The sequence below is a fragment of the Mchenga conophoros genome, linkage group LG9 (assembly GCF_057382185.1).
Source record: "Mchenga conophoros isolate Kocher_MC1m ecotype Shallow Benthic linkage group LG9, M_conophoros_male_GT1.1, whole genome shotgun sequence".
Taxonomy (NCBI): Eukaryota; Metazoa; Chordata; class Actinopteri; order Cichliformes; family Cichlidae; genus Mchenga; species Mchenga conophoros.
The window spans coordinates 13,870,439-13,891,020 of record NC_140534.1 but is presented as its reverse complement, the minus strand read 5'-3'; the positions used below and the strand labels follow the sequence as shown (position 1 = coordinate 13,891,020).

The following is a 20,582-nucleotide window of genomic DNA, read 5'->3' as shown; positions in this document are numbered from 1 at the left end:
CATGCATAAATGTTTTTTTAAGATGTTGGTCATAAATGGTCTTAAGATATTTTTGTGGTGTATAGTATTAAACTTTTTCACTATATTGTGGTGTAGTGAAATCTGAAACCTGGAGAGATCGTAGAAATATCCTCCTTCTAATAAATTAAAGCATTTTTAACTGTTTTAAAAAGTTTATAAATTATTTGCAGGCTTGTCTGCCTTAACCCCACCTCGTGACCCAGTACAGATGTGGGTGATCCCATATGCAACAGGAGTATGATGCTGTTGGAATCTATATCACTGCCAGGTTTAACACAAAAAACACTTCATTAAAATTTGTGGACTGGCTGAAGCAGGAATGTTGAGCTTTAATTGGAAAGCTGTGGTGGTGGGTGACTAATTAAGCTAGAGGTCTGAATTTGATCGACATGACAGAAAAGCAGGAAGGAAGTCGTTCCATGAGTCAGAGTCATCCCTTTGAGTCAAATCCACACATTTATTGATCCTTATTATCCATATAAAACATTAAGGTTCATTATTGACAGATAACTAAGGCTATGCTCACACTGCAGGCAAAAGCGCATCAAATCCAACTTTTTGACCCTATGCGACCCATATCCGATCATGGTCTGACAGTTTGAACAGCACAAATCTGATATTTCCAAATCCGACCTGGGTCACTTTCATATGTGGTACTGAATCAGCTACATATCTGAAGACAAACCAGTCCCACCACTCCTGGTTCCGACTCCGTGTCAATATATACCTGTGCATGGAGGTAGCAGCCACTGCTGCAAACAAGGCCATTGTTAAAGCATGGGCTCTCTTTTTTCTCAGTGTCCTTTCTGTAATTAATTTATCAAAATTCTGTCGGTTGAGACTGTGCAGAAATTGATAGACTGCTGAACAACCTACTGGCTCTGTAGCCGCCATTTTTACTTCTGCAAACAGAGCGTGTTGTGTGTGACATCTTCTTTTGCACATGCGGGCCGGTTTGAGGGCCGTGAACTGTTCACACTAGAGCGCGTTTGCTGTCACATTGTATTTGAAGTGTGAACAATCAGACAAAAAAAAATCAGATTTGATCAAAAAATTGGAATTGAGACCTGCAGTGTGAACGTAGCCTTATTCATCAGCTGAGGAATTTCAAACTTCAGACTGCTGCCAATTGTCTTCACCCAGGGAAGTCACATGACTGTGTAACATCTCTAACAGTAACAACACAACTGATGGATTTAGCATCCATGAAAAAACCTCTACCTCCTGCACTTCATCTGCTGAACCACTGGATACTTTCATTATCTAAATTACTGAAGATATATAGTACACCAAACTCTGGACAGTTTGCAATTCTCTACAATAGTGTTTATATCACATGATCCCAGTTATTATGTTAGAAAGTATAAAACAAATCTATCTTTTTTCAATTATTGAACATTTTTTACCTGATCAGTTGCACTATACAGATTATGTCGATGAAAAAAAAAATTACTGTTTCAAGAAGGATACTTGAAGTCATTGTCACACGATAGATTTCAAAACCATGATAAATAACTTAAAATTACATCAATTGTACAAAAGATATTAAAATGTATTTAGGTAACTTTTCAAAGAAAATAAAACTGAACCTAGTGTCTGCAAAAAGACACTGTGATGAAAGAACACAAAGGGATGACGATAGATTCTACATGGTGTCTAACAGAGGAGCTCTCAGAGCATTTTTACAGCACTGTCAGCCATCTGCACGTCTGATTTCTGTCACTGCTGGATGAAGCTCTGCTGTCCACTCCACCTCCCTGTAGCCTGGCCCTGTCACAGCATCACTACACACAAGCTGCTGGTGTTTCAACCTCTCTGGACCATCAGGACACGCACACACACCACACACACACTACACACACAACAAAGACAAACAACTGTGTTTATGGGTCCTTCCGTCTGCAAAGACAAGAAAGGGCAGAGTAGATAAATGAGTGTTTGCAGAGACTGTCTTCATCATTTTTCAGTGTTAAAGCACATCCAGTATTAACTATTATTGATCTTTCTTGGTGCATGCTCAATCATCCAGGTACGTACATCCCAAAAGGTTGATTCTGTTCATCTGAACGTGGTGTTTTCAGTGAGAGAGAATTTACATTAATGATTAAGGAACTGACCTCGTAGCCCATTGTTCAGTGGTGCTAGTTTCAGTGATTGTGCAAATGTCCTGTTTATAAGGTTGGGGAAACCTGCAGTCAGCTGAGACTGAAGAAGTCACATGAACAAGTGATGAAATGTTTCTCCCACTAAAAACGCTACATGAAGATGAACAGAATCAAATTTTTGGGTGTTATTAATATTATTAAGGGCAGCACTGACTTGTTCAGACAAGTCTACAGTGGAGCTTAACCACTGAGAGGCCTGAATTCTTCCTTGCTGCACAAACACTTTACTAAAACAAACAACAGAATTAGAATGAAAACAATGGGATTTGAATGAAAACGATGGAATTTCAATGAAAAGAACAGAATTTGATCAAAAACAAAAGAATTTGCATGAAAACAACAGCATTTGAATGAAAAAAACGAAATTTCAATGAAAAGAACGGAATTATAATGAAATAAATAGAATTTGAATGAAAACAACGGAATTAGAATGAACAGACCAGAATGTGGATCAAAACAATGGAATTAGAAAGAAAAGAACAGAATTTGAATGAAAACAACGGAATTTCAATGAAAAGAATGGAATTAGAAAGAAATGAATAGAATTTCAATGAAAATAACGGAATTAGAATGAAATGAATACAATTTGAATCAAAACAATGGAATTAGAATGCAAAGAACAGAATTTGAATGAAAACAACGGAATTAAAATGAAAACGACGGAATTTGAATTAAAACAACAGAGTTTGAGAACAAACAATTGAATTTGAATGAAAACAATGGAATATGAATGAAAACAACAGAATTTGAATGAAAACAACAGAACTTGATCAAAAACAATGGAATTTGAATGAAAACAATGGAAGTTTAAAACAAACAACAGAATTAGAAAGAAAACAACGGTATTAAAATGAAAACGACGGAATTAAAATGAAAACAACAGAATTTGAGAACAAAAACAATGGAATTTGAATGAAAACGACGGAATTTGAATGAAAACGACAGAGTTTGAGAACAAACAATTGAATTTGAATGAAAACAATGGAATATGAATGAAAACAACAGAATTTGAATGAAAACAACAGAACTTGATCAAAAACAATGGAATTTGAATGAAAACGATGGAAGTTTAAAACAAACAACAGAATTAGAAAGAAAACAACGGAATTAAAATGAAAACGACGGAATTTGAATGAAAACAACAGAATTTGAGAACAAAAAATGGAATTTGAATGAAAACGACGGAATTTGAATGAAAACGACAGAATTTGAGAACAAACAATGGAATTTGATCAAAAACAACGGAATTTGAATGAAAACAATGGAAGTTTAAAACAAACAACAGAATTAGAATGAAAACAATGGAATTAAAATGAAAACGACGGAATTTGAATGAAAACGACGGAATTTGAATGAAAACAACAGAATTTGAGAACAAACAATGGAATTTGAATGAAAACAATAGGATCTGAATGAAAACGACGGAATTTGAATGAAAACGACGGAATTTGAATGAAAACAACAGAATTTGAGAACAAACAATGGAATTTGAATGAAAACAATAGGATCTGAATGAAAACGATGGAATTTGAATGAAAAGAACAGAATTTGATCAAAAACAAAAGAATTTGCATGAAAGCAACAGCATTTGAATGAAAACAATGGAATTTCAATGAAATGAACGGAATTAGAATGAACAGACCAGAATTTGAATGAAAACAATGGAATTAGAATGACAAGAATAGAATTTGAATGAAAACAATGGAATTTGAATGAAAACAACGGAATTTGAATGAAAACAACAGAATTTGAATGAAAACAACAGAATTTGATCAAAACCAAAGAATTTGTATGAAAACAACAGAATTAGAAAGAAAACAACTGAATTAAAATGAAAATGACGGAATTTGAATGAAAACAACAGAATTTGAGAACAAACAATGGAATTTGAATGAAAATAATGGGATTTGAATGAAAACAATGGAATTTCAATGAAAAGAACAGAATTTGATCAAAAACAAAAGAATTTGCATGAAAACAACAGCATTTGAATGAAAAAAAAACGAAATTTCAATGAAAAGAACGGAATTAGAATGAAATGAATAGAATTTGAAAGAAAACAACGGAATTAGAATGAACAGACCAGAATTTGAATCAAAACAATAGAATTAGAATGAAAAGAACAGAATTTGAATGAAAACAACGGAATTTCAATGAAAAGAATGGAATTAGAAAGAAATGAATAGAATTTCAATGAAAATAACAGAATTAGAATGAAATGAATAGAATTTGAATCAAAACAATGGAATTAGAATGAACAGACCAGAATTTGAATCAAAACAATGGAATTAGAATGCAAAGAACAGAATTTGAATGAAAACAACTGAATTAAAATGAAAATGACGGAATTTGAATTAAAACAACAGAGTTTGAGAACAAACAATGGAATTTGAATGAAAACAATGGAATATGAATGAAAACAACAGAATTTGAATGAAAACAACAGAACTTGATCAAAAACAATGGAATTTGAATGAAAACAATGGAAGTTTAAAACAAACAACAGAATTAGAAAGAAAACAACGGAATTAAAATGAAAACGACGGAATTTGAATGAAAACAACAGAATTTGAGAACAAAAAATGGAATTTGAATGAAGACGACAGAATTTGAGAACAAACAATGGAATTTGATCAAAAACAACGGAATTTGAATGAAAACAATGGAAGTTTAAAACAAACAACAGAATTAGAATGAAAACAATGGAATTAAAATGAAAACGACGGAATTTGAATGAAAACGATGGAATTTGAATGAAAATGACGGAATTTGAGAACAAACAATGGAATTTGAATGAAAACAATGGGATTTGAATGAAAACGATGGAATTTGAATGAAAAGAACAGAATTTGATCAAAAATAAAAGAATTTGCATGAAAGCAACAGCATTTGAATGAAAACAATGGAATTTCAATGAAATGAACGGAATTAGAATGAACAGACCAGAATTTGAATCAAAACAATGGAATTAGAATGAACAGAACAGAATTTGAATCAAAACAATGGAAATAGAATGACAAGAATAGAATTTGAATCAAAACAATGGAATTTGAATGAAAAAAACAGAATTTGAATGAAAACAACAGAATTTGATCAAAACCAAAGAATTTGTATGAAAACAACAGAATTAGAAAGAAAACAACTGAATTAAAATGAAAACGACGGAATTTGAATGAAAACAACAGAATTTTAGAACAAATAATGGAATTTGAATGAAAATAATGGAATTTGATTTAAAACGACAGAATTTGAATGAAAAGAACAGAATTTGATCAAAAACAAAAGAATTTGCATGAAAACAACAGAATTTGAACGAAAACAACGGAATTTGAAAACAAACAACGGAATTTGAATGAAAACAACGGAATTAGAACGTATAGAACAGAGTTTGAATGAAAGCAACAGAATTCTAAAATAAACAATAGAATTTTAATAAAAAAGAGTAGAATTAGAATGAAAACAACAGCATTTGAATGAAAACAACAGCATTTCAATGAAAAGAACGGAATTAGAATGAAATGAATAGAATTTGAATGAAAACAACGGAATTAGAATGAACAGACCAGAATTTGAATCAAAACATTGATTTGGAATGATGAAAAAGATTCACAGGCAGGAGCTGAGGCTTTGTTATTGTGCATGAAAACCTTTGGTGCTGAAGAACTGACTAACAGTATACAGTCAGCTGATGAAGCAATGTGCCTCCTGCCAATGAATGGATTTTCTCTTGTTTCACTAAGACCAAAGGTTGCTGTGTATTGTTGAACTTCTTACCTGTTGCTAAAATATCAGCTTACTAATATACATGGAGGCTACTACTGAACAAATGTCAATGAAAGCACTGACAGTAAGACATATGCAATCTTGATTCCTGGAGGTTATGACCCAGGTCATAATTTTGTGTACTGCATTTACTTCTCCACACCTGGAGCAGTGGTGTTCATTTAGTAAGCAGTTTAATGTAATTTACAGGTGAAGGCTGACCACTGGTTCGAGATTAAATGGGTCTGGCTATAAACTGGGACCTGTCAAGACTGACAAATCCTGCCTGCTTCCTGCTTCCAACATATCTCTGTGCGTGTGTTCTTGACTAATTTTCCTGCATCATTTTGGATTTCCATGATAGGCGAGTTGGTTGTTTTCTTTGTAGAATGTTTTGTTTCTTGACAATTTCTTCCTCTAAAAATAAATAAAATATTCTGTAAAATATTTAATACACCTGTGTGATTTGATGTTTCTGTGTTCATGTCTACAGGAAATAAAGCTTGTTTCCAGCTGACACCCTTACAAATCCATTTATTCTCTGTAGATGTGAACATTAGTTATCGTCACATCAACTCAAACACATGATCACAAACTTCTGTGTCATTTGATTGGATGTCTGTTGTCTTTCTGTCGAATATTGAAGCCTGCCACTGTTCTCTTCTTACAGCCTCACTGAGTTAAGAAGACTGCAGATGTACAAGAAACACTGGATCACTGATTTCACACTGTGTTATACTGGGAAAGCAGCCTGGACTGAGTCCAAGCCTCTACTCACTTGAGAACCTCCAGTGTGTGATGTGGGCTGTCCACAAGCTCAGACAGCTGTTTCACATGTGATTCCTGCAGGTTGTTCAAGGTCAGGTCCAGCTCTCTCAGATGGGTGTTGGACTGAAGAGCTTTGAACAGATAATCACAGCTGGTCTCTGACAACTTGCAGCCCCATAACCTGAATGAAGATAGAAGATGTAAGTTTATGAGGCAAAATCTGTGGTAAAATCATTTAAGGTTTGATAATTTGTTCAGAAGATTTGAAATGTTCAAGTTTAAAAAATGTAAAATCCAAACAGTTTGAGCCAACAGGATGGAGGTTCAGACAAAAGGTACAAGTGAAAAAAAGAGCTCTCAATAATCTGACTGATGACATGCTGTTTGTTCACTGAAGAAAAAAGAAAAAAATAGGGTCTTGGAGAGTGGGGGTATGAAATTCTGACAAAAATCCTAATTTTTAGATCAAAATTGTGAAAAAAGTATTTACATTGCTTCAGTTTTAAAGATTTAGTTTGAAAGAAATGTATATATTTGAGGACACTTTTATACCAGACACATTTTAAAAGCTGGCAATTTTTTTATGTGTTATTTTTTTGATGTAACCTGCCAATAAACTCTGATATAATGCATCAAATGGCAACATTTATAGTAATATTGTATATTATCCCTTGTTATTTAAATCAATTAATAATACTTTTTTTAAACTCAAATCTCCCTGAACCCCACCTAAACTTTGTCTTTGTCTTTCAACACACAAGCAGCAGCATGACCAGAAATGAGAGAAAAACAAGTCTGATTGAAAAACCTTTTGTAGCAACGGACTCTTTGGCCACTATTGACAGACCTGTATAGCTAGCATTACCCAGCATGCCATTCAGCAGTACAATTTGTAATTGTGCAATGATTCCTGCCACAAACTGTTTCTGTTCCACAGATTCCTGTGTGTCATGACCTTTGTACCATGAAAACGAGTTAACTGTAAATGATTAATCAATGTGTTGTATACCAAGAGTTGATAGCAATAATGTTAATTGTTGTGAATTTTAGCACTACGGTTAGCATTTACAGGATATTGTTTTATAGTGATATTATACAAAGGACCCTGTTTCTGCAATGTCCTTTGTTTTAAAACTTCATCTCCTCTTCTTGTAACCCCACGGGCATTTCCTTTGGCCTGCTGGCCTGGAAAATCCAACAGTTCATCTATATGTAAACAAGGCACTTAAACTGGGATAGTGCATTCCTCAGTGTACCTCAAGCTTGCAGCCTGCTAAAGAACACACACAATTGATTATGTGCCTCTGGGTATATATGGTTAAACATTTCCTAGATGCAAATAACTACATGCAGTATTCTACCATGTGCAAACTTATATCACTAAAGGATTCTAAATGTCTAGTGTTTAATGGACCTGCATGATAATATTAGACTGAAGATTCTGTAACTTAACAAAGCTCTTTATGCTAACTGTTATTTTCTCTTGCCTTGTTAACTCAAGATTTATGGTGTATACTAAGGTTGGAGGAAAAACACCAACAAATCACTCTTTACCTTGCAGAAAATGTTTATATGAAGACCATCTGGTTTTTGTGTCAGAACTCAGGATGTAGGAGATCTCGGTAAAGATTTATTGTTTTTGTGAGTGTTTTTTTTATTGCCCTTGCTGAACAAAGGAATTTAACTGTCAGGACACCACCCCACCCAGTGGGCAGGGTATGAACTGAAACTTGTCTGCCTATAAAACTGTTGCACAGAGAATAAACCTTTGAGTCAGTTTGGAATGACACCTAGAACAGTCTCCGCGTCTTCTTGTTTTTCCAAACTGCTCCCGGTACTCCAGCTGGTACCGTGATTAACCATTGATCATGCATGAGAATATTTTAATTTTGTTTATGTTAAAGGATGAACTCTGCTTATCACTGCCCATGTCTCGAAGGAAACCCGATCCACGGACGGAGATTTCTTTCATTAATCAGGGTGGAGCCCAGATGAGGGCTGTTTGTCTTAAGATGAGTAACACAGTTTTAATGTTTGAAATGTGAACCATTGTTCTGCCACAGTTAAAGTGTTAATTAGGTTAATGTCAGTATGTATGTGTAGGTTAATGCCAGCTTTCACATCATATATATGTAAGTACAACTAAAACATGGTGTCTGACCTGAGAGTCTCCAGTCTGCAATCTGAAGTCTTCAGATAAACACACAGCTGCTCCACTCCTGAATCCTGAAGGTTGTTCGTGCTCAGGTCCAGATGTTTCAAATGGGAGGGGTTGCACTGAAGGGCTGGAAGCAGATGATCACAGCTGATCTCTGACAAACTGCAGCGCTGCAATCTGCATAAGGAATTTTTAAAAAGTGTTTATTACTAAGAGTCTGTGCTTGAAAGCATCCAGTGTCATAATATGTCAGGAGCTGAAGAAGGTCAGCACTGAGCTAGGATAGTCCTGGTGAGCAGTTGGCACTAGCTCTCCTGGGGGTTTTTTGCTTTGCTTTTTCTAGATGTCATGCAGGTCTACCTCTGAAACTGCTGGTCAGTCATTCCTCACTGGTGAAAACATTCTTAGATCACTGTAACTGTGTGTGGCAAATACCTTCATTAAAATAACTAAATATGTAGCAATGTATTAAATTAGGCACTGATCACAAACTCCAACACTGAAATGAAAGCACTACAAACCCCAGTGAAGGTGTAAAGTACAATTTTAGCTCTGCAGTGGCTCTTTGTGCTTTCTGACACAAATAACTCGTCATCTTTGCTTCATCTAGTTTACTGTCACTGTTCAGCAGTGTCAGTTTGTAAATGTGCCAAAATTCCTGGTACAAACTATGTTCCCAAGATGTTTGTTAATCGACACTATACTACACTTAGACTATAAATACTATACTATCCGGGATTAGGATCTAAGCACAGTTAAAATTTGGTGTCTAACCTCAGAGTCTCCAATAGACAGTGGGGATTCTTCAGAAAACCACAAAGATGCCTCACTCCTGAATTCTCCAAGTTGTTGTAGCTCAGATTTAGATATTTCAGATGAGAGGGGTTGGAATTCAGAGCTGAAGCCAGAGAGCTGATATCTGACAACCAACAGCTCTCCAACCTGAATAAAGAATGAAAAATGCAGATATCAGTCATCAGTGAGGTTCTCTTCAAGATTAACGCCCAGAAGTTTTATCATGGATTCTAAAATCATTATTACATCATTCTAAAAGCATTATTATATCAGTCTTCAAAGTACAAAACTGTTAAAGAATGGTGGACACTAAATAAATATTGAAACAGCTGGATCTGACCACGTGACTTTATCTGTCTGCTGAGCAGAAGTCAAAGTACCAACATGACAGAGTTATCTGAATGTGTTTCCTTTATTCTTAAAATAGAAACAGTGGTCAGTTGATCTTTTTTCATTAGTATTTTTTACATGAACACTATTACGGTTTCAGTCCTAATCTCTACACTAGACTGAAGCTCTAAACCTGAAGTGAACTGAAGTGACATTACCTGAGCTCAACGTCTGAGTTCATGAGAGCCTGAAATGGTCTGCTGAAGAATGTGACTGACAACTCTTTATAAAATGTTCTTTACACTCAAACTGGTCAGTAGTTTTTCTTTAAAGATTTAGTGCTGAAAATATTCTCTATCTACAGAACAGATGATTTAGAACTATACTCTTAGACTCTAGGCAGGCACTACTTCACAAACCATGGTAGTCTGTCTGCCTGGTTAGTGAGGTTATATTGGGCTGGTAAAGGCAGCTTTCAGTCTGCTGTCAATGCAGATATTCTGTTTTTTTATGACTTCTTGTGTTGTTATGTTGCTTTACAACAACATAAGCGATATTTGGTGCTGTAATACTCAAAATGAGTTAAAACAGGATCATTTTTAGAGGAACAGAAACTTTAAAAAAAAACTCTCAGCTTCCCTCTTCTTATAGTCTTTTTAAGAAGCCTCTCTCTTCTCCAGCTGTTTTTAAAAAATCCTCACATACATTCAGAATCCTGCTTTGCTGTTATGTTCCGGACTGTGTCAGGCTGCTGTTTTCTTTAACACATACATCACCAAAGCAGCTGTGTGGGTTGTCAAAATCTCTGTAGCCTGTTTTTATCTGCTATTTATCAGAGTGACTGACACCCCACACAGACCCTAACGCCTCATCACCAATCACCTCATCTTCTCTGACTGACTGAGTTTGACCTGTGGAGGCTGAACAACTGTAAAAATATCTCTCTACCATAACCTGACTTCTGTCAGCTTTTAACTTAACTTTGCTCAAGTCTGTCACGTCTGTTTGGAGCCAAAAGTAAAAATTATCGTTCAGCCATTTGGAAAAGCAAACATTTCTGAAATCAATAACACTTCTATATATTTTTGTTCATACAAATTGTGAACCTTTATTAACCAAGAGTGTAAAACTTAGATCTTTGATTAAACAACAACAGCTCCAGTCAGCAAACTCACCTCAGAGTCTCTAGTCGACAGTCTGGACTAGACAGTCCAGCAGACAAAATATTTAGTCCTGAATCCTGCAACTTGTTTCCAGTCATGTCCAACTCCACCAGATTGGAGTTGTCGGATTTGAGAGCTGAGGCCACAACTTCACAGTGAGTCTCTGAGAGATGACAAGCTTTTAGTCTGTGACAAGAGAAAACATCAAATATGTTATTATAAAAGCAGGAATTTTGCATTGTAAACACAGACTTAGTGAATAGGAAGACAAAACAAAGGGATTTCATATGTAATATACAGATGAAAACAAAATTGTGTTACATTTAAACCATGATCATGTCCACATTTTGTCAGTGAAATCTGATCCTCGTCAATGGTAAATGGATTCATTCTTATATAGGACCTTGCTAATCTACTTGAGTAAAAGTTTTTCTACTCAAAGTGTTTTATAGAACCTGCCTCATTCACCTTTTCTATAAAAATGTTTTAGATTATAAACTAAAGAAGAGAAACATTTGGACTGTTTCCTGTTTTTAATTTGGCTCCAGAAGATTTTGAATAAAGTCAGTTTAATGGAAAGATTCACCTGTAAATGGTAAATGGCCTGTATTTGTATAGCGCTTTACACATCCAGTCATCCACCCATTCACACACACACATTCACACACTGGTGATGGCAAGCTACATTGTAGCCACAGCCACCCTGGGAACTACTGATCTAATCTGATTAATTGTGTTAATGATCACAACAGGACTCACAGAGCCTTTTTGCAGTTGCTCACAGCTGGGATCAGTCTGTGTCGTCCTTCATCTGATGTGTTGAACTTCTGCAGGTCCAACTCATCCAGAACCTCCTCCGACATCTGCAGCATGTAGGCCAGAGCTGAGCAGTGTATCTCACAGAGTTTTGTCTCTGATTTCACGAATTCTTGGATCTCCTGAAACACTGAGCTGTCATTCATCTCAATCAGACAATGAAAGATATTGATGCTTCTGTCAGGAGAAATTTGAGAACGTCTCATCTCTTTTAGGTTGTTGATGATTTTCTGGATAACTTCTGGGTTGTTCTCTGTCTGACTCAGTAGACCTACTAAGAGTCTTTGGTTGGACTCTAGTGTGAGGCCATGCAGGAAGCGAACAAACAAGTTCAGAGTGCCATTTTTACATTGGAGGGACTTTTCCATGACTTTGCTCAGAAAAATGTCCAGAGATGTCTCGTTATATTCTTCCCCCAGGACTTCTTTTAGTACCTCTGTTTTCCTGTTGGTGTAACAGTGAAACGTGTAAACAGCAGCCAGAAACTCCTGAATGCTCAGATGAACAAAGGAGTAGACTGGTTTTTGGAAAATCCCACACTGTCTTTTAAAGATTTCAGTAAAAACCCCTGAATTAACTGAGGCCTCTGTGACATCCAGACCACACTTTTCCAGGTCTTCTTGGTAGAATATGATGTTTCTTTTTTTCAGATTTTCAAACGCCAGCTTCCCCAGCTTCAGAAGAACTTCCCTGTCAGCATCCGTCAGCTCCTGTGGACTCGTTTCATGTTCTTTTTGGCACTTGTGTTTATTTCTTTTTGTCTGAACCAGTAGGAAGTACGAGTACATGTCAGTCAGGGTCTTTGGTAGCTCTCTTCTTTGGTCTGTATTCAATATGTACTCAAGGATTGTGGCAGTGATCCAGCAGAAGACTGGGATTTTACACATGACATTGAGGTTTTTGGATTTCTTAATGTGGGAGATAACTCTGGACAGCTCTTTCTCACTAAACCTCATCCTGAAGTACTCCTCCTTCTGAGCATCAGTGTAGCCTTGCACTTCTGTTACCCTGTCAACACATTTAGGAGGTATCTGATTGGCTGCTGCAGGTCGGGTAGTTATCCAGATGAGAGCCGAGGGAAGCAGATTCCCTTCTATGAGGTTTGTTACTAACTCATTGACTGATGATGTCTGAGTAATGTCAGAAACAATCTTCCGGTTAGTGAACTCCAGTGAAAGTCGACTTTCATCCAGGCCATCAAAGATGAACAAAAGTTTACAAAGAGTCAGTTTCTCTGTGGTGACTTTCTGTAATGTTGGATAGAAAACATGGAGCAGCTCCAGAAGACTGTACCGCTCATCTTTAACGAGATTCAACTCCCTGAATGAAAGCAGAATCACTATGTTGATGTCTTGGTTTTCCAAGCCCTCTGACCAGTCTACAATAAATTTCTGCACTGAGAAGGTTTTTCCAATGCCAGCAATTCCGTTCATCAGAACCACTCTGATGGGTCTCTTCAGGTGAGGTAAAACTTCAAAGAGTTTGTGACACTTGATTGTTGGGGCATGGACGGTATCTGTTTGTGAAGTTGTCTCCAGCTGCCTCACTTCATGTTGAGTATGAACCTCTTCACTCTGTTTGTCTGTGATGTAAAGCTCAGTGTAGATCCTGTTGAGGAGGGTTCCACTTGTTGATTCACCAAATCCTTCAGTCACACGTTCATATTGTCTCTTTAGATGTATTTTATGTTCATTTAAAATCTCCTGCAGACCAACATCTGCTGTTAAAAAAGAGCAAATATAACAAAAAAGAAAACAGTTATACTTTTATTACATCTAACCATAACATTATTTAAATGGTTTGCAATAAGATTTTTTGAGATTTTTTGATTTTTTTTAGACATTTTTAAGAACACATTAGATAAGTTTTTTTTCTCTCAGACCCTCGAGATGTGTTCCTGTGTTTATGTGGAGAACAATTTAATAAGAAATAACAACGTCTGCTAGTCAGCTTACAACAACACAGCATTTCCATTTGACAGTAAAAGCTTCCATGTGTGAAAACCTTTATTGTGAAGGAGCAGAAACAGTCTGATTTTCATCAGTAGTAATTAGCAAAGTTTTTACACCATATGACAAATTTTGAAATAGTCTGTGTGTTATAGCTAATGATGATAATTACTGCTGATTATTATGATTACTACTCTGGCTGCAGCTTGATGTCAGCTGTGCAGTGACCTGTTCCCAAAAGCATGTTTAACTAAACGAGTCCAACAATAAACTCTGAGGTCAATGAACCAACTCTGATCAGCTGTTTTGTCAGAGAAATTATTAAGTTATTCTATTTGTTATTATTCTAATGTTGGCCTGCTAAATTAATCCCAGTAATGTATATGTTTCATGTTTTAACATGTTAAATGACAACAAAATGTTCAGAGCATGCTCACTATGAATTTCATGGATAATGAAAAAAGCTATCGTCACCGGAGCTCTGATGCCATAGTTGTATTCAAACTGGGATCACAATTGTAATGTATAGTAAATGACTAAATGCAGCAATTAAAAATCTAACTGTTGCCTTGTTGGTCACAAAATTACAGAGATGCAGTCTACAGATCTTGTCTCTGCCTTTACATTGATGGCAGGTTGATATAAAAAGTGGTTTTGTTAAATATAAAACATATTTAAAATCTAACTGGGATTCTACTGTTCGTATGTGTTTGTAAAGACATAAACTCGTTCAAATTTGTGTTTTGATGTAAGCTTTAATATTGACTGTCTGAATGAGGAAATGTGGAACAGAAAACCAGAGCTTCCTTCTTCAAGCAGGAACAAACTTAAAGTTTTACTAAACCTGCTTTCTAGAACATGCTCAGCTTTTCTTGGCAGAAGTGTGTTTTGTCTTTATTTTTGTTTTGTTTTTGTTTTGTTTGTTTTTTCTGTTTTTGTTCAGCAAGTGAATCTGCTGAGCAATTTGTGTGAAAATTAGGGAAGTGTAATTACAGAAAAACCTACTGTGGGCTGTTGGTCAAAGTCTGTGGCTCTTGTTTAGGATGATTTATGATGTTTGTTTCTGATACACAATGTTCTTTTGTCTCCATTTTATTATTTCACATGTCTGAGCTCACTGTGAACCTTCATCGGATCATCTTTTCTATTAACTGTAATGTTTGGCCTGCAAAGGGTCTTATTCTTGTTACTTTGTTGGCAGTTGCCAAACAATGAAATTGTGCATTACCACCAACAACTGTTATGCAATGTGGACTGAAATGTCGCTGATAAAAAATATTGCAAATGTTTATGGGAAATGAAGTCCTTATCTAAGCACTTTCATCAAGTCATATGACAGCTGACAGAGAAAGCAGAATAGAACCTCTCTGTTGAGAAAAACTCAGTAAAACTCAGATTTATTATTGTACATATGAAGAGAGAACTGGTGGTTATGGTTAGTTATACTTTCAGATAATCCTTATATAATGTGGCTAATTCATCCAAAAATTAAGCACTTCAGTTTAGGAGAGGGGATTAGAGATGTGCCGTACTCAGAATACAGCTATCCACCATCAATGAATTTTGTAGTGCTTTCTTTCTAAAGATAGACACAAGTATTCCAGTGTGTGCCAAACTGTTACACAAATTGTAATCCTGCATTTTTTTTTATTAGGGCAGTCTGTATCTGTAAAACTGATGGTCAAAGAACATCACACTCTGTCAAAACTTTTAATTTTTCAGTATGTAAGTGGGCAGCTTGGTGCTATTCACTGCACGTGCTTTCATTCCTTGGATTGTTAGAAGTCAGTCAGTGACGGGGGTGGGGCAGGATCCTGGTGTTGTGCAAACCACAAACTGGGAAAGTGGGAGTTGGATGACATTTTATTCTGGCGTCCTGTTTATTTTAAATATCTAATCCCTGAGCAATGTAGGATTAATTCACGCCTTATAATATAGTAATACTATCTAAACATGTTAAAAAATCAGCCAATATTACCTTTTTATTATGATATATTATTATAATATTTGGTAGTAGAATACTGGTTTAACTCTCTTTCTGCAGCTCCAGTTTGTTTTTAATTATTTTCAATCAACTTGCCAATAAAAGCCTGTGTGTCTTTATTACACAATAACACTTATTAAAGATCGACAGTTCCACCTGGAAAACTCAGTTCACTTCCCTCGGCCCCTCCCCTATGCCATATTAAGTACCGAGGATGTATTACATAACTCTGACTGTAACAGTTTTTCTCAGAAATGAGTCCATGAATAAGCGGATGCTTAATCCTACTTTATAGACAGCTGCTCTTACTGGATATCTGCAGTTGTGCTTCAGTCCTGGATTTTTCTGGTCCACAGCTGGTAGAGACTGGATCCTCTGAGATCGCCTTCCTCTCTCTGTGAACACATTTTTTAATTGTTAAAGTCAATTGTTGTTTATCAGTTTAAAAAATGGATCAAAATTTGACAACACTGTGCAGACGGTGTGATGGCCAAAAGAGGAACGAGAAAAGGGAAATACTTTTTAAGATGAAGAAAACTAGAGCTTGAATCATCAATGTGATGTTTGCTTTTGATTTCATCAACAGTAATAAAGTGCTTTCCCTGTCAGCCTGTCTTACTTAACACTGATCTGTGTCCAGTTTTCAACAACTACAACCTCAGCCAGGTGTAGTGATTGTGAGTGCAGGAAAATAATTATTATAATAGAATGTGTTAAATTTTCTTAGATGAGAGGGTCCAGCAGATCAGAGGAATAGGGAAGGATTTGTCTGTGTGTTTTAGTTTGGCTTAGTTGTAGACCTGAGAGTGTGTAATTGTGTAGAGGGAAAGGAATTTATGGACACTGGGGGTCTGCTGTCATAAAAGGAGACAGGAAGCTACAGTTGGGGATTGCTGATGCTTGTGCCTTTAATAAAAGCTCATAATTGTCATAACTTAGAAGTAGGTTTGGAGGAGACTCTCCACATGCTTATCTGTAAAAGTAAGACAACAAGAGGCCAATGGCCCAGTGGATGCAGAGTGGGGATCTCAGTGCTTGTAATCTGTTAACTTTTTTTGTAGAGGAATTTGGTTTAGCTTCCATGAGGGGAGATTACTTTTATGACCGGCAGGAAGTCACACACACACACACACACACACACACACACACACACACACACACACACACACACACACACACACACACACAGTGTTTTAACTGTTACACTCACATACCCACACGCACACTCACTCACGTGCACTCACATAAATACACAGGTAATCACGTGCTCGCACGTACACACACAAACACAGAGTTTGCATCGTCTTTCACTAGCGTAAAGAGCAGTAGGGAAGACGATATACTTCAACTAACAGCTGAATTTCATTTGATTGAGCTGACTGTGAATATTTTATATGTTTGGAAACAAAGTTGTGGGGAGTTGCTTCGTTGTATACTAGCAGCATTAGTCCTCTTAATGCTTCCTTTGTCTTTCACTCAGTATTTTGTATGTGAGGATCATTTATTTTACTCACACTTGTTTATGTAGTGATGTTGCTGACATAAACATTTACATTTAACATAAAATATATTATAATCTTGTGCTAAAACCGTTTTAATTTGAAAATAAAAATGACCTCAGTAAGAACTGGACTAATAGGGTGTACTGTTCACATAAAGGTCAAATTTAAATGGACTCGTGGTTACACACTGAGGGAGGATGAGAAAATCTTAGTAGAAACTGAGTCTTACGTTGTGTCTGAGGGTCCAGGTTCATCCCTGAAGTTTAAAGGATCAACTTTGGAGCTGTCACTTCTCATAGAAGGACAGCTGGATCCTGCAGACTCTGCTCCACTCTTTTCTTCCTCAACACAAATGTTCATCTTGTGAACTTCTGAAAGTCAGTCTGAGAGGTAAACCAGAAACAGTGAGTTCACATTAGCAGAGGTTATTAAGTTACGGTCAGATTTCTCCACTGAGCCAATTTCAGAATTGTCATGTAAACTAAAACCAGATCGTCATGATACACAGGGAATAGAGAGAAACTTAATTCATCTGGTAAATCTGAAGACAGTTTTCAGGAGCAGGCACTAGTTTGTGGATGCTGCTATGTTAACCTGCCGTGTTGAATACATTGGCTGAGATGGGCAGTATCATTACTTCAATCACATTTTATGAATGTACCTAGAGACCAGCCATGCAGGTACTATGCCAAAGTCAGAGAAGAAGAAACCTGTAGGTGTTCAGACCATAGAGGAAAACCTTCAGACTCAAGATATGAATCATACCGATGTTGTATCATCTGAGAACGGGCTCCCTTTACCAAAGACAAGAAAACATGGGACAAAAAAGAGACGACTGACAGTATACTGATATACTGAACAACAAATTGTCATCCTCTTCCTCCTCACCTCAATCTTTATCTTCTGAAGTGAAGTCGGGGCTCTAATACACAAAAATGTGCATAAACATGTATGTTTATGGTGTTGCAAATACTACAACCCGGACAACAACCCAGCTGAAAAATAACAGCTGGTTAAGCGAACATTATGCCAGCAATGTTTAGTCTGAGTGTCCTAAAAATCATTTTTTCACTCTCATCAACTTCTTTGTCCAATTTCACATCGCATGACAGTTTTTTGCTAATTGAAAAACAAGGTTAAGACATTTAATTTGAATTGGTTAAAAAGCAGAAGGATAAACCAGACTTAGCAAAGAACCACTTTTTTAAAGTGTATCTGGGGGACTTTGTTACTGGCAGCCTGCCACACTATCACAAAAACTTAAATTATTCCAATTTTATTAACTGAACCTAAATCTTAAACCTGAATTTTGCATATCTTAACATAGTGTCCAGTGTACCCTTGAAAAGAAACGTGGAAACTGCACAAATGGAGGACAAAAAAAGGAAACTACAGAAGATGAAGAGTATCTGAAAGTGATGCTGTAGCAAATCCCTGTCACCACAAGGTCCCAACACAAACAGTCAGACAGGATCAGATCTTTTGTTTTCACTCTTTTTTCAAATTGAGTCTGATCTAGGGTCACGGACCAGCCACTGCAGGCTTCATGATGCCATGGACTGACCTTTCCAGAGCCCAGACCTCAACATTACTGAAGCAGAGTGAGATCACTTTGATGGACAAGGGAGAAAAGGGAAGACAAACTGAAAAGAAGAGCTTGGAAGTTGAAAACTATTCCAGGCAATAATTTAAAGAAATTACTAGAAAGCTCGTGCGAGTTCACAGTATGTTGAAGGATAAAAGTGGCCGTGACAGTAGTTCTAAGGAGCTGTTTGTTTAACAGTCTTTTGTTTGTAGGTCCAAACATATCAACAGGCCTGAAATTAAAATCTTACTGTTAAAGAACATTTGCATGGTCTGTGTCACTTGTCAAGCATGATTATTGTTTTAATGATCTAGTGGAGAAAACCAGTTCGACCACAATCCTAAATGTTCTTCCTATGTGTGGAAAAGAATCAACAATTTGTCTTACAGTCAGCACACTGTGTATATAGTTTATACCTGTTGAACCAGTTCCACACAGCACAGAGCATAAAGCAGATAACACACACTCGCTCAGTTTGTGCACCCGCTTTGGATGTTATTAGTCCATACAGTGAGCGTTATTTAGCAGAGCTCAGCCATGCAGATATGGGCCATAGGGGCCCATATCTGCCAGTTTTCCCTTCCCATTTACAACAGATCAGACGGCCTCTCTCTGTCTCTCTCTCTCTCTCTCTCTCTGTCTCTCTCTCTCTGTCTCTCTGTCTCTGTACGCACTTTTATTGAATCTTATTTTTAAGAGCCCACAAAGAGCTAAACTGACTGCAAAGCATTTAAACATAGTCTGAACATTAGTGCAGTTCACTTTTTATGTTTTTTAATTATTGTAATTTAGGTCTTATTTAGAGACGGGATGTTAGCAAATGTTGTCATAATAATGGGAAGTAAAGAAGTACAAATACTTACTGTATTTTAGTAGAGTTGTCATGAATTACTGGCTGTGGACCCAAATGAAGGCTGATGAGATGTGCTAACAACATAAAGTGAAAGTGCACCTTTACTGAGTGGGTAGATAGTCCAACAAGCAAAATTAAAAACACATTTGGGAGAAAAATCAATACTAGTACCACTAATTACTAGTAGTAGTAGCAGTACTCCTATACTACTATTAATAATAGTAACAATAGTCAGGATCCTACTGTGGTTGCTTACCTGCGTCAGTTTATCCTTTCTCTTTCTCTCTCTGTGGGGGTGTGTTTGCTGTGAGCGAACATTAAACTACGCCTGTATCCTCTTCTGACGTCCAACAACACAAAAACAAATATTTCCTCAGGCACTCCCTTTAGCAAGAGACTTATACTTTTTTCAGAATCTACTTAATAATATATAAAATGCATTTTACAGTCACTATTTTTCTATCATATCCTTCATTAATTTATTTAAAAAATGAATTCAGCTTTTTTTTTTTTTTTTGCCTGCCCGTTTGGTTCTTTTGCCATCAGAATTATTGTCTAAAGGCGAAGAAAGATGCCCAACGGATTTACTTTATCAAATGGACCATCCCAGCCTTGCCGTAATGGTCCATTTGATTAACCTTTTATTGTTTTTTTTTTTTCATTTTCACTTGCTAAATACGGGACAGACTTGACTGGGGAAAAGAAAGGGGAGAAAGAAAGAGGGAAAGAAA

The 20,582-nt window shown here is 36.4% G+C and overlaps 1 protein-coding gene across 3 annotated transcripts; it reads right to left on the bottom strand.

Annotated features, from left to right (window-relative positions):
- Nucleotides 1-2: 2 nt before the first annotated feature.
- LOC146566991 (NACHT, LRR and PYD domains-containing protein 12-like) lies at nucleotides 3-20,236 on the bottom strand. Of its 3 annotated transcripts, none has more exons than XM_085286585.1 (10): nucleotides 20,108-20,236; nucleotides 19,862-19,925; nucleotides 17,643-17,796; nucleotides 16,221-16,306; nucleotides 11,922-13,698; nucleotides 11,175-11,348; nucleotides 9,649-9,816; nucleotides 8,878-9,051; nucleotides 6,727-6,897; nucleotides 3-1,920 (listed from the first exon to the last, which is right to left on the bottom strand). In XM_085286585.1, the coding sequence occupies exons 3-10, from the start codon at nucleotides 17,771-17,773 to the stop codon at nucleotides 1,905-1,907; spliced, it is 2,697 nt and encodes an 898-aa protein (XP_085142711.1). In that variant the 5' UTR covers nucleotides 17,774-17,796; nucleotides 19,862-19,925; nucleotides 20,108-20,236; the 3' UTR covers nucleotides 3-1,904. The 3 variants fall into 3 exon arrangements, with proteins under 3 accessions (XP_085142711.1, XP_085142712.1, XP_085142713.1); XM_085286586.1 differs by having other exon boundaries at nucleotides 11,922-13,695; XM_085286587.1 differs by lacking the exon at nucleotides 3-1,920 and having other exon boundaries at nucleotides 6,723-6,897.
- Nucleotides 20,237-20,582: the final 346 nt, after the last annotated feature.

Bases quoted from the DNA above. Each gene is read 5' to 3' on its own strand.
- LOC146566991 (XM_085286585.1), bottom strand. From the start codon at position 17,773: ATGAACATTTGTGTTGAGGAAGAAAAGAGTGGAGCAGAGTCTGCAGGA. The intron at 11,349-11,921 runs GTGAGTCCTGTT...CTCTTGTCACAG, and splicing joins AGCAACTGCAAAAAGGCTCT to ACTAAAAGCTTGTCATCTCT. The intron at 9,052-9,648 runs GTTAGACACCAA...TTCCTTATGCAG, and splicing joins TGTCTATTGGAGACTCTGAG to ATTGCAGCGCTGCAGTTTGT.